This window comes from Anopheles merus, chromosome 2R, assembly GCF_017562075.2.
Source record: "Anopheles merus strain MAF chromosome 2R, AmerM5.1, whole genome shotgun sequence".
In the NCBI taxonomy this organism is placed as follows: Eukaryota; Metazoa; Arthropoda; class Insecta; order Diptera; family Culicidae; genus Anopheles; species Anopheles merus.
In genome coordinates this window covers 47,119,315-47,135,250 of record NC_054082.1, presented here as the reverse complement: position 1 = coordinate 47,135,250, position 15,936 = coordinate 47,119,315, and the positions used below count along the sequence as shown (strand labels likewise).

The window sequence follows — 15,936 nt, the reverse complement described above, 5'->3', positions numbered from 1 at the left end:
ACGGACGGTCAAACTGTTTCAAACATTGTGATAAGACACCAAACAAAAGAAAACATTGCAGTGTACAAGAAAAAGGCAAACACACTCACACACAAACACACATCCACACGCAAGCACACACTCTCACAAACACAAACAGCAAACTTCACACAAACAAACACACACGCGCTTCCTTAACAAGGAAAAACGAATATGGTGACGGTAAACGATATTCAATATTAGGAAAACAGAAGAGAAAAAGAGAAGTAAAAATCATCCAAACTAAAGCACACGCACGATAAAAGCGCCACGTTACCTGTTCCAGTGCCCTGCCCGCGCTCGCAGCCGGCGGTGGCTCGATAGTTCCGTTCGCATATCCGGTCCCGGTCGGAAGCCTTCCGTTAGCGACGCCCGCCGGCGGTCCTTCCGATTTACTGCGGCGTGACGGCGTTCCACGCTCTTCAGACTGTAATTAAAATGAATACATTGTTTCTTGCTTGGCTATTTGTCAGATACAGGATAGAGGTATGGGTGATTTATCGTCGTCAAGCGTTTAGTTTAGATTGAGGGTCTATGACGGCCTCTCACTTTCTTTGCATCATTTGGAGTAAAAAAAAAGTTTTCAACGAGGGTTTATAAGGAAACAGGAATCTGTCCCAGTGTCGCTAACTGAGCATAGCTCAATCCAAAGTTCATACAATAACCTAAAGATGAATGTCTCATTACTAATAGAATATTAAAATTGCAATCAAGTTATAGCGTAAGAAAACATAAATGATTAGCATTTGAAGCTGGGTAAAGAAAAGGCTACTGGTGGTTTATTCAGTTGCTTTTTCTGTCAGTCTAAGACATCACTGTTAGTCTGCTCAAAGTGTGTCTTTCCGACAAGCAAAACCTAACGTACGCCTGTAAACTTTTACTGTACCATTCGATCTCGCATCATTGAAACGATATGTGATGATGCAAAGGATTTTATTCGTTTTGCGATAAGCTGTTTGTGTTAAAAATAAAGCCACAAAATGTTAACCAACTGAAAACATGTCTATAGGGACGGAAACAAAACTCTAGATCAGACCACAACGGAACAACAGGAGTCTAGCTAATTGATGCGCCGGATGGACCGAAAAGAATACCAATACATGCATTGTAATCACAATTGTAATGACAAATTTCACAAATAAATTAATCGGTCAATGGTACGATACTTTTGACAAGGAACAACGATAGATCAAATGTCGAGGGAAAATTTGCTTAAAACATCCTAAGTCCAACGGTCGTTTGCAGCTACGTTTTAGTCCAAGTACAACTGATGTCTAGTGCATTCCGGCTTCCAAGCACAATTCCAATCGCCTCAATCAATTAACGGAACGTATTCATTTTAATTAAAATCTTTAAATAGACAAACGTTGCATTTTCGATACTGCTCTACATCAAACACATCGCGTTTCTATTCGATCAGCGTCCTACGGTACGGCTAGGCACACTAGACTATGGTTGCTAAAGAAAGCACTAAGGACTAGGGGATGGTGACTGTGTATCGGCAGCAGTAGCAGCAGCAGCAGCAGCTGTCCGGGTAACTACTGGTAAGCCGCAAAAGTAACAAATTACTTCGCTCACACACAAACACACGCGATAGTGAAAAAGAAAATCAAACAGAATGAACACACTTTCTGTAAAGAAGGAAAAAAAACAATACAAACAATCGATATCAAAGCCATACGGTAGGAAAATGATAAATCAAATCAATACTAGCGCTACAGAGTAACAGTTGTCACATTTTGCGGGATCAAACAGAGCATGTGGTAAAGAAATAGGTGCCTCTCTGTGTGCTTATCTGTGCATTTTGCTCGGTGGAAAAGGTCAATGTGCTACAGAAGCGTTAGTGTTGGCAGCAAACATAGTATACACATTTATTACATGAGCTTGATCAAATTCGGAGAAAGACATATTTATTGTATGGATAACTATTGTTTGTTCAATTATCTTGTAACCAAATTTGATGGTATACTATTTATGAAAGTGTTGTTTATAAATGCTTTGTTTTTGTGTTTATTATTATTTGATGGAAACGCCTGGCTTACAGCAACATAAACTATCTATGACCGCTCTTTCACAATCAAAATAAATGAATGGAGACGCCTGGTGTTTTGTATTACATTATGAAAAATTGACTTTTTCTTGTGTTAAAGTATCAAAATTTGGAGAATACTGGTCTGCTTTCTACTGCATTGCAAATTTTCTTATTTATCCAGTAGCATGAGTCTAGCAGTAAGCTAAAATTGCCAACGGTTCTTAAAAATAGCATTCTTAGTAAATTCGTTAGCAACATAATTCTCTTTAAGATTTCAAATTGTTAACATATGCATATGCTCTTAATTACAGCAACCAATATCATTACCAACTAAGCAGAGCTGAGAGCCGAATCATGTTTTAAGCTCGTTATAAAAAGGAACACATCAAATAGTATGTATTCTCTTCATACAGAACAATTGAACACAACGAAACAACCACATACCATAATCGTATTTAATGTGAAACATCGTTTTGCTAGTGCATTGGTTGTATCGAGTTTGGAGTTAAAAATCAAAACAACAAAAATGTGAAAGCCAAAACAACAAGTAACGTATAAAGATAAAGAAAAGATAGCGAATACGCGAATGTAAACGTTTGCTCAACCACTCAATGCTATTGACCGACCCAATAGAAACGGAAACGGAAAGGGACTACTCGCTTCATCCGTGCGTATTTATGTGTGTACACTTACCCTTGCTCTAGTGTGAGTCGTTGCACCCGCATCGGTACGATCGTGCCCGATGGCTTCATTTTTGCCCCGTGCAGCCAAAAACTCGTTCGTCCGGTACGCTAGCTCGGGGCACTTTTTCCTTCTCGGCAAGGGCGGTTCATTGATCGATGCTAGCAGGGTTATCGCGAGGAAGAAAATTTGTGAAAAGAAAAACAACACACACACAACAAATGAGAAGGAAAATATGCATATGGAAAGTAAATTATACTAATTGGCATAGCAATATATACAAGTCGTTTTAGCTAGAACGAACCAGTCACTGTAGTGCGGATAGTAAACGTTTATAAAATTAAATCATCTAATAGAATTTCAAGGCCATTTTCTACAACCGCTAGACAGTGATTAGTACATGCAAGAAGAACGGTTAGCTTACATCAAAACAGTTTTATTGATAGCATTACATAAATGAAGGAACGATGCTCTACTTGTCAACTGTCTGCTCTAATAAAACTCCAACTCGCTCACTTTTGCCTCGTTCACCCGCGTTTGACTCTGCGAAGGTCCCGGCAAGGGTCGTAGTTGGAAGGTGCCGTATATAAATTGTCTCCCTCTTTTTCGCCCAAAACTGGTTTTCTTGCAAATGCCTGGTAGAAACCCTTCTTCCACAAGTCTAATTCAATTTCCATCCATCACCAACCATTTTCCCGAAACAAAGGGCAGGAGAACCCTGTCCCGAGCAGCCAATGTCAAATTTGGAATAATTTATGACGACACCAGAACTTCGCACGTCAGACGAAAACACGGGTGTGAGACAGAGTGAGTCGAGCCATTTAGGCCTAATGTTGGGCATTGTACTGTTAAAAGATTCTGCTAGATGCTAAATGGAACATGAGCTTTTTGATGGCTTTGTCAGCTATGACGTTCGATGGAGGATAGGCTGCATAACATTCAGGAGTTAAATCGCTACCAAAGCTACAGCAAATAAAGGAAACTTCAAAAACCGTCCATCCAAAAACGCATTACGATAACTTGTCTCTCACCAGCTCAATAGGCTAGAATCCAACACACATTTCGGAAATTTGGAACTTATCTTTCCACACGGGTTAATTTTTCAGTTTCGTAATGCGCTTTGGTCGTTGTTCGCTCAGCAAACAGTCATACCGAATGGTGATAGTAAGCGTCTGGCGAAACAATGAAGATGAAATTGAGAAGGCTAAATGACCCTTTTGTCATGCATTAAAACGATGCTTTATATCGGAGAACGATGATGATTCACCAATCGTACACAATTGAATGCTACACAACTAAAAGAACTGGCCGGATACCATTTTCAATCAATATTTGTACAACCTGGCACACACATCAGTCGTAACTCAGACGTTCTGTGTTTTTTCTCTCACACACATCCGTTCACATATACTTACGCTGATGAAGAATATGGTTTTGGTTTAACGAAACGGAAGAAGTGGGAAGAAGACTATAAAAGCCTCCAGACACGAGCAAATAGTGTGTCTCGTTCGTCGCCATCCCAAAAATAATCCCGCCGTTGCAAAACGGCAAAGAGCTGCTTGGTAAACATAAATCAATAGGCGATTTCTTCATCATGCTGGGTAAACGTAACGCAAAACTCGTCAACAACACTCGAGCCCCGTCGATAAGATGTGATAAAATGTCGCATATAAAAGGATTGATGGAACCTAAAGCCACCAGCAACGAGTATTGAATTTCTAGCGAATACAGCCAACCCGAAACAAAACAATATTGGTTACAACCATTAATGTTTTTCATATTTTAACCTTCGTTTTCCGCTTCTTTGTCATACCGGTGAAGGGTGAATCTCGCTTGCAAAAAGCACATTTCTTCATAATAGAATCATCAGCTCGATCGATTCGATTGAATCGATATGCCAATTTCGCTATGGGTGCTGGAAAATCTCATCGGCCAAAGCGTACCACCAGTTACATCACTTTGGTTGGCTCCAGCAGACCTTTCAACCACACCACAAGGTCACAAACATACTCACATGGGAAAAAAGGAAAAGACGTCCATCAAACATTAGACGTTTGCATCTACACTTTTGTTAAAGTGGCGGAAAATATTGAATCTCCTTCACGGCAGTGTGTGCAAGATATGCAATGCTGTGCTGACTGTAAAATGATGCAAAATCTTCATTTCAATCAACTTTCGATCACAGCATAGGGATATTTGTAATAATTTGTTAATTCGGAAAAATCGAATTGCCTTCGTTTGTGTTTGTAATGAAAATCCTTAAAGGGAATAGATTTAAAACTATAATTATTACATGTGATTGTATGATAATAGAGTTCCGTTTTTAATATAAACACAAAACAACAGTTCAAAGTTCAATGATATTTCTCGATGCTTATTGCTTACGAGATCTTAAGCCTCTATAAAACAAATAAAGAATCGCAAATAAGTTTATACTGTGAGCACATCAAGACACACATTTTTATATCAATTTTTATTGATTATCTTTTGATTAATGAAAACAGGAAGACCTCCTACATAAACTTAAAAAACTCATTATATCTTTGTTTTGCAAATGTTTGAACTTGCAAAACAGGTTACCTCACTATCAACAATGCTAAGATCTCGGTTCAATCGATAAAAACAACTTGCACAATAGAGGTTGGAAAAATCGAAACAATTACGTGTGCATGTTTTATGATCAATTGATGTCCATTCGGTTGAACATTGCCAGCACTATGCGGCATCGATCCCCATGCGTGTTGTATATGCGTGTGCATAGCACCAAACCAGTCAAAAAAACACACATACAGATTCGACTCTGCTTAGAAAAATGCTGAAATTGAGCATTGGGTAACCCACATGGCACGAATCGTTGGAAAACATGGAAAGCGAAAGTATGTTATTTTGCCGTTCAACACAAACCGGACTCGGGATTCCAATCGACCTGGCAATCCCCTCCTTCCCATGGGGAGGGCCATTAATTTTAATCGGTACAACCACCGCATAATTGATGAAAGCTCAGCAAATGATAAAAAACTGTTTTGCTAACAGAACAGTTGTTTTTTTATTTGCCATACGAAGACACACACACACCAAGCACATGCCAAAGAGTCGAGAAGTGTGGTAGGGTGGAGATTGTTGCTTAGAATTCAGGTCAGGAACATGTTTTTGGACTGTAAAAAAATCAAACTACTCTAAATCTCTTATACCAGCGCGCCAAGGCAACTTATTCTTCAATTCAGTAGTTTTATTTTACCCGTTGGTTCGCGCTCCGTATTGAAACAAACGATAATTATAAAATGCTTCCATTTGCACTCGTATTTGTGCGCGGCGTTCAGTTGGCCACCAGCCAATCAAGTGCCAGTTGAGCCGCTGCATATATCCACACTGCTGCAAAATCCATTAATTACGATTCTTACCCTAGCTTAGCGTAAGCACATGTGAAACGGAACTGTGAACGACTGATTCTTTTTTTATGTCACTCATGCAATGTGTGCCAATAATTTAGTGTACCGAATTCAGACCATCCTTTCCCCTTTTTGTCCCAATAATGCGTTATCTACGAATTAAGGTTAGCTACAGAAGAGGTACAGGTATGCAAAAACTAAGCAAAATCGATCATTCGAGCACTGGTAGCAACAGCAGCAGCATAAGCGGCAGAGGCGGCAACATTGGTACAACATCGGTCAGAGCTTTAGGCAGCACAGGCCACCAGTCGACCAGTATGGCCGAAACATTACGGAAGACACTGATCAGCGAGATCGGTCTGAGAGCGGAACGCGGAATCACCTTCGATAAACTTTTCATCCTCCGTTGATTTCGAGAAAAAGTGATCCGCCTTCGAGCTGGCTGCTTGAAAGATAAATACACACAGGAACAGGTAAGTGAGTGAGGAACCCGTTTGTAGTAGTTGCTGTATACATTTCGAGTCGGCAGCTAATATCTGAACGGTTTTCACAAAGGGATGCACGAGCTTTGTACGTCCATAGTGGTGCTAGCTGTGCAGCACAATTCCAAGCACAATGGGACGTTTATATCGCGACGCAGATTATGGCACCTAATCAGGATAATGAACCGTTCTACAGCGGTAAAGTGGACAGCTTGGTTCAACGCCTATACCATTCACTCTTTGCAGCGTACCGGCAAAGACGGTTGAAGGCGTTCAAAAGCTCCCCCAGGGCCGTATTCAAGTTAAATTAATTATTCGAGCCGGTTTCTGTTTTGGATGGACTACCATTTTATAGCTCAGCGAGCAGGGAGCGATTTCGATTTTGGCCGGTTACACCTCGATTTATTATCTCCTAATCACCAGCACACATACACACCCACGTACATATTATCAAAGAGGTTGGCGACGCACACGAGACGGAAGTATTTGAATTAGGCTGCTGTTATGAAGGTGACCTCCGTTAGGGCTTAATAAACAAGTTATAATTAGAAAACTGTAATTCAATCGTAGCCAACAGAGCCGTGTCTCAATTTTTTTTGTTATAACCGCAAAAATATCATCGTTTGATTAGTTGCAAGATAACGAATGTTAAAACATTCATCAAAACTTTCAAAACAATGTCCAAGCAGTTTTAATTATTCGTTCAACCCAATTCGTTCGTTCAACCACCCAATGGTCATGGCAAAACATGTCGTGACAAACAACTGCAACGTTCAACCGAAGTATAACGACCCAGGGAAGAATCAATGCAAAAGTAGTATACCAGCTGCCAACAATACACATTGATCGCCAATGGCCGCGGGACACCACGGGGCGGGCAAACAATCCCGACTCGTAACATGCAACGCGCATGTTAAAATGACCGCCAGGACATTCTGCAGCAAGAAAAAAAAATAATTCAAACCCTACCGCACACCAAAACCATAAAACCGTTTCTCTGTCATCCGAAACTCAATCGATCTTTTTATCTCACCATACAAATCGCTTAGATGACATAATTTGGAGAAAATAATTTGGTTTGAACCCGTTTTGTGACTGGAATGGAGCTTGAACGTTCAACCACGCACAGCAGATTTACATGAAACTTATTATATCAAAAATGTTCGGACTTTTTCCATGAGGTACAAATTGCTCACAACTCATTTTCATGACAAAATGTTATTTTCTAGTAATCTGAAACACATGCAACACAACATGATTTAGCATTCAAGCGTCGGATGTTCCGTATACTTTCCAGTTGAAGAAGACGCTTAGCAGCATGTACTCCGGGGTATTCATTATCAACAACGATGACAAGCGGGTGGTCGTGCTCTGCGGCAACGCATAAACTTATCTTTTGCTAAAACTTTCCCATTAAACTTTTGCCTGCCTGGGTCACCTTCCCCGTGCTTTGCTTGTACGTGTGCAATCGACTCTTTGTACGTGTGTGTGTGTATGGCTATTTTCGAGTACAATGAGAGAATGTTCGGAGTTTTCGGGTGATCGTTCTCCATCAGTGTCTATGCCTTAATCTATTCGATTTTCTAACAAGAAATATAACCAACTAGGGAAAGAATCGTTAGATGGAAGCTAAAGATAAGGAAAAAAGTAAAGTTGGAAATTGTTTGATATGATTTTCTTCGCGTTTGCTCTCCTTTTTATCGTGGCTTTTCCCTTTGCCACGTGTAAACTTTAACGTATAAAAGCATTGCTCTTTGGCTCATTCAGAGTCTAGTATGCGCTCTAATCAGCTACTTCAACTTGATGGTTGAATTAAAAACAAAAAGCTGCAAGAAAAAGTAAATCATCTATTCCGTGACTGCTTAGTATTGGGAAATTGTAGAGACAAAACATTCCACGTAGAGGTGAAGAAACGGTGAATTGAATATGCTAATTGATGGTGTGTTTGTTGGCGGAATTACTCCAAGCGTTTCATAATTACCGAACTGATTTGGCACAGGTGGTTTTCTTACGACATCGGGTCCTCCGGTGTATTCGTGCCATCGATACGTACTTCTATATTCCGAGTGGAGCTGGGAAAGAAAGCAGAACGCAAACGGAGAAAAGGGAAGAAACAATTAGAGATTGATGTGACGCATTTTCCCAACTTTATTTTATAAATATAAAATCAATTCGGTCACAACTGCACACCATAAACACACGCGCAACCATCACGCTAAGCAGGTCATAACCTTCAACATAAATAGGGATTTAGAGCATAATCAACTTCCATCGTCTTCTAAATGTACCAGAAGGCTTCATTTGAACTCGTACGGGAATTGAAAAACTTTGACCGGACTAAAAACTACAACCGACAGTACGGCAACTTTATTGTAGATCCTGTAGATTCATTCCCCAACAAAAATGCCTTGCTTTGGTAATACATGCACACACTAAAGCCAGAAGAAATGTAAACTGTATTATGAACTAAACTAACTCATGAATGCAATTGTTCAATTTGATAAATATAGTTTTTTTATTCAAGAGGAAAGAAATTCTACATAATTACTTCTTCCAAATAAGAAGACAGCATTTATTATAGCAGCTGAGCCGATTGGCCTCATTTGCCTTTAGAAGATGATAATACCATTGTCAAATGTAGCATAGTATCCCAATTTTCAATTTACAATTTTTGTTAACCATTCAACCACACAATTATTAGTTGTTAAAATATCGAGCCAAACTTTAATCAAGTATCTGTTAAACGACAATCTTGTTGTATCGGGTCGGGAAATGTTTGACAGGAAAATCATCATCATTGTACTATGTAATCCTAATTTTGCTATTATGTAGCTTTCATGACGGAAGGATAATTTTATAAGGTAAAATATTGGCAGACGAAGGCGCAAGACCGTTAGCGGTTTCGGACACTCCTAAGGCATGCCAAGAACACAAAGCGTAAAATAGTACAGGTAAAAAAAAGTACAATATACAATAAAAAATATCTGTGCTTTATTGAACCCATTCCGTTATGATCAGTGCAGAATAGACATTCTCGTGTAGGATAAAACTACAGGACCAGGTGATTGATCAACTGTGATGATACAAGTTTGCTCGACTTCAACAAAAAAAAACCATTCACATGTATCACATAAATTGTTTACATTGATTGATTTATTTTATTGGTGGTAATTAAGATATGATATTTATTTTTGATATTTACATCCTTTGCTCCTAACATGCAAGGTTTACCCGGTTTATAGGTATCACGCAATCGGATAGTTGATCGTTATTATGCGTAAACGGTCTGGATGAGAGTTGAACCATGCCTGGGATTAAGAGAACCAACGCACTTAATAGTAAATCACCTATCTTAACGAGCAATTGAACTCATGAGTATTGAAAACATATCCAGTAAGCATATTTGGCAGCATTCAAATTTATTCGTTTTCTTCTACTGGTATCCCGACAACTCATTTGAAAATTTTAGATGAATACAGAGTATCTATACCAAAAACAAAGTAGAAATAAGAATTATTTGAAATAACAATTATCTTTTAATCTCGTTTTGGCAACATTAGAAAAGGCAGCACTTTGTCGCAAATGGCCACACTTTCTAGGTTGACATAGCAAATGTAATAATCTTTACTTAAAAGTATTCATCGCCAGCTTCATACTATAGCTCACTCTGCGTTTAAACTACTCTACTTGCTAAAAAAAACGGTCTATCTTTGCAAAACAAAAACCCCTTTCAAAACTGACGCCAAAAGGAACGAATGTAGCTGGAGCTGATTCAAAAGCATTTCGTATCCCGCTGCTCTGTGCCTGTGCCAACATGCCATCATGCTAACAGACCGTTAGCCTCATTTTGCGTTCACCTTGCGTACATGCACCTGTAAGAAGCCGGCAAACCGAAACCATATGAGCCGTTCGTGACCGAACTGCCCGCCACTCCCACCCTGCGAGCAAACATCACCTCGGAGCCACATAAAACACCGGGCCACGACACGGATACTCATGCATTCGGGGCCGACTCAATGCGGATATATTTTCGAACGCCGGCTTCGCCGCGTCGAATTGCAGCCCACGACGGACGGATTATATGCCACACGAGTGCTGCAGTTAAACCTGCCGCCCCCGCTGACCCACCACCTGCGGCCATTGGATGACTTTTGAAAGCATGCAACCACTAGTTTATGAAATGGTTTGTACGAGCCGCTTGTGTTACCGCTTTCACCGACAATCGACGTGCTTTCGTGAGCGTTCTGTTCACTTTCCACGGCACCACCACAATAGCGACTCTACAGCTAGCAGAATATGGCACCCGTTGCCGTGCTGTCTGCTTCCACCCAGCTGGCACACTGTGTGTATCGCCACCGCGGAAGGATATCGTTGGAATTTATGTTTCCTCCTTACCAGAAGTTTGAATGTGTGTGTGTGTGTGTGTGCTCACTAGTGTAATTGCTTTATTGAGCGACCGGGGAAATAAACCGAGAGACCGAGTCCCGGTTTTGTTCGTTGTAACAAACGGAATTGCTGGCCGTCGAATCGATAAATAGCACCGTGCAACGAAGTAAAAAAAAAGGATAGCAAACAGTCGTGAACGAGAAACCCTCTGCGCCGGGGCATGTTTCGCACCCTCATACACCAAGCCACTCACCCAGCAGTGGCTTACGTCATTTGAGGAAAACGAGGAAAAGATTGTGTTTTTGCTCTGTTACACACACATACACAAACCCACCGACACATACGAGAAACTTTGGACAAAAATCAACATGTGCGCTATGTCGGGCACGGTACGCGCCCACACGCTCGCAAGCGAATGTCCAATTTGCACAATCTCTTTCGCCGTGTAAAACCAAAACGAGCGGTCGTAAATGTCACCACAAGGACACACCCAAACTGGCGGACAAATGCTTCCCTATCTAGGCTGGCCGGGGGAATTTCCTACGTGTGCATGAATAATCATCATTTCCCATCATCTTCAATCAACATCGCACCATTTTCCGATACACCGAGCAACCGTACAGTAACCGTACACCCGATTTATTTCCAGTGAAGCTTTTTCATCAGATGCTTCTACACACATACACCCCCATACACACCCACTGAAGAAGTTTTGTTGTAGAAAAACGATCAATATTTATGTAAAACCATTGGATGGGACAAGGAAAACTTTCTAGACCGGCGATGCTAGACGGGCGCTATATTTTGCCTGTATGGGAGATCCCTTGTGCTATCGGGAATGAGTCAACAAAACATATAGAATTTAAGGTGAGAAGAAGAGTTGGAGACTGGGGTTGAACATAACGCTGGACTGAAGAAGACACAGCTCATTTCCAACCAGAATGCCAAAGGATAACGGATACCGGTAGGGAAACTGATCGATGACATAAGGAAACCGCCGCAGACATTGATTGATGAACAGCTGCCTCGTCTGTCGGACAAAGTGTGGAACCGGCTAGCAGATATTTATAGCCGCTCGTGAGCTTATCGAAAAACTTTAAAGCTATCACGTCGCAAGTAATGAGGCATCTAGGCAACAAATTGAATTTAGATAGGAGAACTTATCGCAATTTTAATGCCTGCCGATACGATCAACAATTTCATTGATCTTAAAAACGTGTTTAATCTTGCTATCCTCATGGGAAAAATATTGCAAATTTTAGGGAATCTAACTAATCACCATTTATAAAATATTTGAATGAAAGCTTGGAGTTTCTTCAGCTGACTTAAAAATCCAAGATCTTAATAAATATAAGTATATATTTGAATATCTGTTCATAATTTTTAATATTTGTCATGCATGTTGGAAAAAAATCTTTTGAATTGTAACTGAAACGTGGTGTTATTCTAAATGGCTTTATGCTTACAAGCGAATAAATGCTTTTCAATTACTGTTCCAATAATCAATGCATTTATCTAACAATTAGTCAGGAATCTTACTAATAACCAAAACCGTCTCAAAAACCCGAATACTATGTGCTTGCAGCGTGTCGATATCGTGAAACGTGATGTGTTTTTTGTATATCCCTTCCTTTCCTCGACGATAGAAACGACTAAGCACTAAACTCAATACCACGGTACATTCACACACATACACATTCCCATACCTTCAAAAAGTCGCTTCACCTACCTTATCTACAGGCATTGATGGGCACGCTCTACAAAGGTTCCAAAATGAGCCGATCATGAAGCCGGGTTTTTGCTGGATGACCGCGGACACACAGAAGAAGTATTAGAAGCTATCGAAGAAAAGATAACGAACGAATGAGGTGAAATAAATCCGTCGGTAACTTCATCCAACTTCAGCAGGCAGAAGGCAGCTATACTTACTCAGAACGTTGGTCCCAGTCGGGCAGACCCAACGGCAAGCACGTAGCGGACAGTGGTAAACAAACGAAACGTGGAAAAGCGCGGAAATGAATCCTCTTTTCCAGCCCCGTTCGAGTGTGCCGGTCAGGTAGGAAGGGTGGATGGGTGGAAACGAACTAGGGGAGCACCGCTAGGCGACACCCGGCACTTCCGTTTCGACCTTATTCGTTCGACCAGTCCAGTTGCCTAATTTACTTTGCTTGCATCTACCCGTACAAGGCTTTATCGAACCTTTCGACGCAAAAGGAGCCTACGGGGAAAGCCTTTGCTGCCGGTAGGTCGCACTCAGTCGAACGTTAGATTCACCTTTGTACTCTACCGCGCTTCCTGTCAGAGGTTGGGCCGTACGGACACGGTTCACACTTCGGATCCGTATCGATTTTCCAACGCGGCACTTTCGTCGACTCGGGTTTTGGTCGGTCGGTCGGTCGGACGGTCGATTCCAACGTCGTCAATCAGACACCGAAATGGGCGTACGTCGGGGTGGGATTCAGTGGGCCACTCATTTTTTTGTTTTAACTTGAGAATGATTTTTGCTAGACGGTTTCACGACACGGTGTTTCGGGAACAGCTGGTCAATGGGGCAAGTGGGTATAGCCCAGTGTGACGAAACGGGAACGAAGCCGCCTCAAACCACAAGCTCACGGTCACACTCACGTAAACACAGACACAAACACACGCGCACACACATACACACTCAGGGGTACACGCAAGCACGGTCACAGCGCCTAGCACATCAAACCGGCAGGATCACGCACTCACGCAAAAGGCGCCTGAGACTGTGGAAAGTAAAGCAAACAGTACATTAAATTAATTACACTAACTACCTTGCTCTCACGGAACTGGATGTCACACAGACTGCCTGCAGTGCGTGCGCGTGTGTGGTAGAAGTGTCACCAATTGGCTTATCAAAATGTAGAGAAAAAAAACCTCAACACCAGGACAAAAGATCTGACTTTCCTTCGAAAGTGAAATCTTGCCAACAGATGATGACGAACAGATGAACAGTGAGAGCTAACTGGCACACAGCAAGTAGTCTGCAATTTTCTTTTTACAATCTCTTTCACTCTCTGCTGCATTTTATCTCTCTCTCTCTCTCTTTCTCTCTATCTCTCTCTTTCTCTATCTTCCTGCCTCAATATCTCTTTCACACTCTCTCGACTCGATTCATTTTCACTCGGCTCTCTCTCTCGCGTTTTTCCCCGAAAAAAGGCAGAATGACAGGAAAGGAAAAATAGGCAACGATGGCAGTACTGCGAAATAAGGAAAAAAATGCCTCCACCAGACAAGTGTGAAAAATCAGCTCCAATGCAGTGGTTGAAGGGGTTGGAGCGACAGAAAAGCAAAGGCGGTGGCTTAAGAAATAAGAAGTGATGGGAAGAAACGGTAGACTGATTCAATCCCACCCCATCGAATGGCCGAAATCGATAATCTTCAGCCTACGGGAATAGACTTTCAAGTTTTTCTTTACACAATGTACAATTTTCACTCGAATTTCTCACTGCACTCCCTCATAACCACGGACACAAACACTCGAACATTTTCTTTCATGCACGTCTGGACTGCAGATATCGATGTCAGTATGTGAGGAAAAATTAGGTAAGAGGGTTTCTTCTCCTTATCACACTGCAAAGTGGTCCCTGATGCAGTTGGACTGGATCGATCGCTCTATGCATTTATCCAATCGGGTACCTTCAATACTGCTATTAGAATGATGCAAAATCCCTTGAAATTTCTTGCCAGAACAAAACCCACTTTATGCACTCACACACGCACGCACGGAAACACTTTCCTAGATTTTCCTGAACCTGTTACAAGGAGGGGAGAACCTAAAGTGTACGGACTGACAGCTCGATTGCGCTGCGGACTGTAGCTGCACACCGAGAGTAATGACGATGGAGAATTTTCCCTCGAAGCACGGTGTCCTGTCTACGGCGTATCCTCGGTCAAAACGTGACGTTTCACATCCGCTTACAAGTACAATGAGGAATCCGCTCTCTTTATCGCTCACAGGCTCTCGCGCGTGCTCACGGCGTTCGAATTTTCCACCGAGTGCCATATAATTGCGCAAACAAGAAGCCGAAATGTACCATTCCCTTATAAACCCACACACACCGCAACAACATGCATGAGAGAAAATGAGAGTCCTTCGTTCCATTTTCTGCTCTACTAAAGCGTACGTGTGTGAGTGTATGAGGATGCGTATTTTTATGAGCGTATGGGTGTAAACTGTCACATTTGCAGGCACCGGTTTGACAACTGCGGAAAGGACTTTTCCCTATGACGGACGTTTCGTCTGCTGGCTTTCCGCACGCTCGAAGGGGAGCGAAATGTCGAAACAACACCCCTTCCATGCTTTGAGGAAGATTAATATTTTTGAAAACGAGGGTTGAGTTACTGTGGATAGAAAGAGGGTCGTTTCAATTACATGCTCGTGCCATTTGAAGTGAGTCGCAGATTTGGGGCGCATGTTTTTGTGCACCATCGAACAGTGCAATGAATGTTTAACCACCTGCGGAACGATGCCAGGAAAATCGATTTAAATGTTCAGCTTGTATAATGACGGTTAGGTACCACAAAACCACTGGTGGGTGTTAGTGTAGAACGTAAATCATAGACTTTATTATCTCGTTTTTAACTGAGTGGGAGCAACTACGTGCGCTCTGAGACAAGCGAAGAAGTTTTAAATATATATTTATAATTACAAAATGACATTTTTGTGACACTTAAATTGAACAACCAATTTGATTAGCCAATAGATTCTCGTACGGCATATCATAAGACATGAATTTAAAAATGGGATTATGACACTGATCTTTACTATGGCTCTTCAATGAAGAAAATGCAAAATGTATGCAAAAAATTATTAACATTTTTATTTTACTAAAAATCAGGTTTTTAATAGATTAATTCAATGATCTATGGGCCAATACTGTCGTCAATTGCACGACTTTACAATATACCTGCCATGGGTTCAAAT

At 41.3% G+C, this 15,936-nt stretch overlaps 1 protein-coding gene across 14 annotated transcripts in view; it reads right to left on the bottom strand.

Moving 5' to 3' along the window:
• The window catches only part of LOC121603731 (proteoglycan 4), a 35,540-nt gene extending 20,649 nt beyond the window's left edge, over nt 1-14,891 (bottom strand). For 3 of the 14 annotated variants that reach the window (XM_041932879.1, XM_041932893.1, XM_041932891.1), the window contains exons 1-7: nt 14,649-14,853; nt 12,918-13,735; nt 12,718-12,826; nt 8,584-8,674; nt 6,503-6,565; nt 2,744-2,892; nt 296-445 (exon numbers count right to left, since the gene is read on the bottom strand). In XM_041932879.1, coding sequence (XP_041788813.1) covers nt 296-445; nt 2,744-2,892; nt 6,503-6,565; nt 8,584-8,674; nt 12,718-12,774 — 510 coding nt within the window. In that variant the 5' untranslated portion in view covers nt 12,775-12,826; nt 12,918-13,735; nt 14,649-14,853. Of the gene's footprint in view, nt 1-295; nt 446-2,743; nt 2,893-6,502; nt 6,566-8,583; nt 8,675-12,717; nt 12,827-12,917; nt 13,736-13,886; nt 13,969-14,648 lie in introns of those variants that run through there. The other 11 variants (XM_041932890.1, XM_041932892.1, XM_041932882.1 and 8 more) reach the window with 10 other exon arrangements.
• Between the last annotated feature and the right edge of the window lie 1,045 nt (nt 14,892-15,936).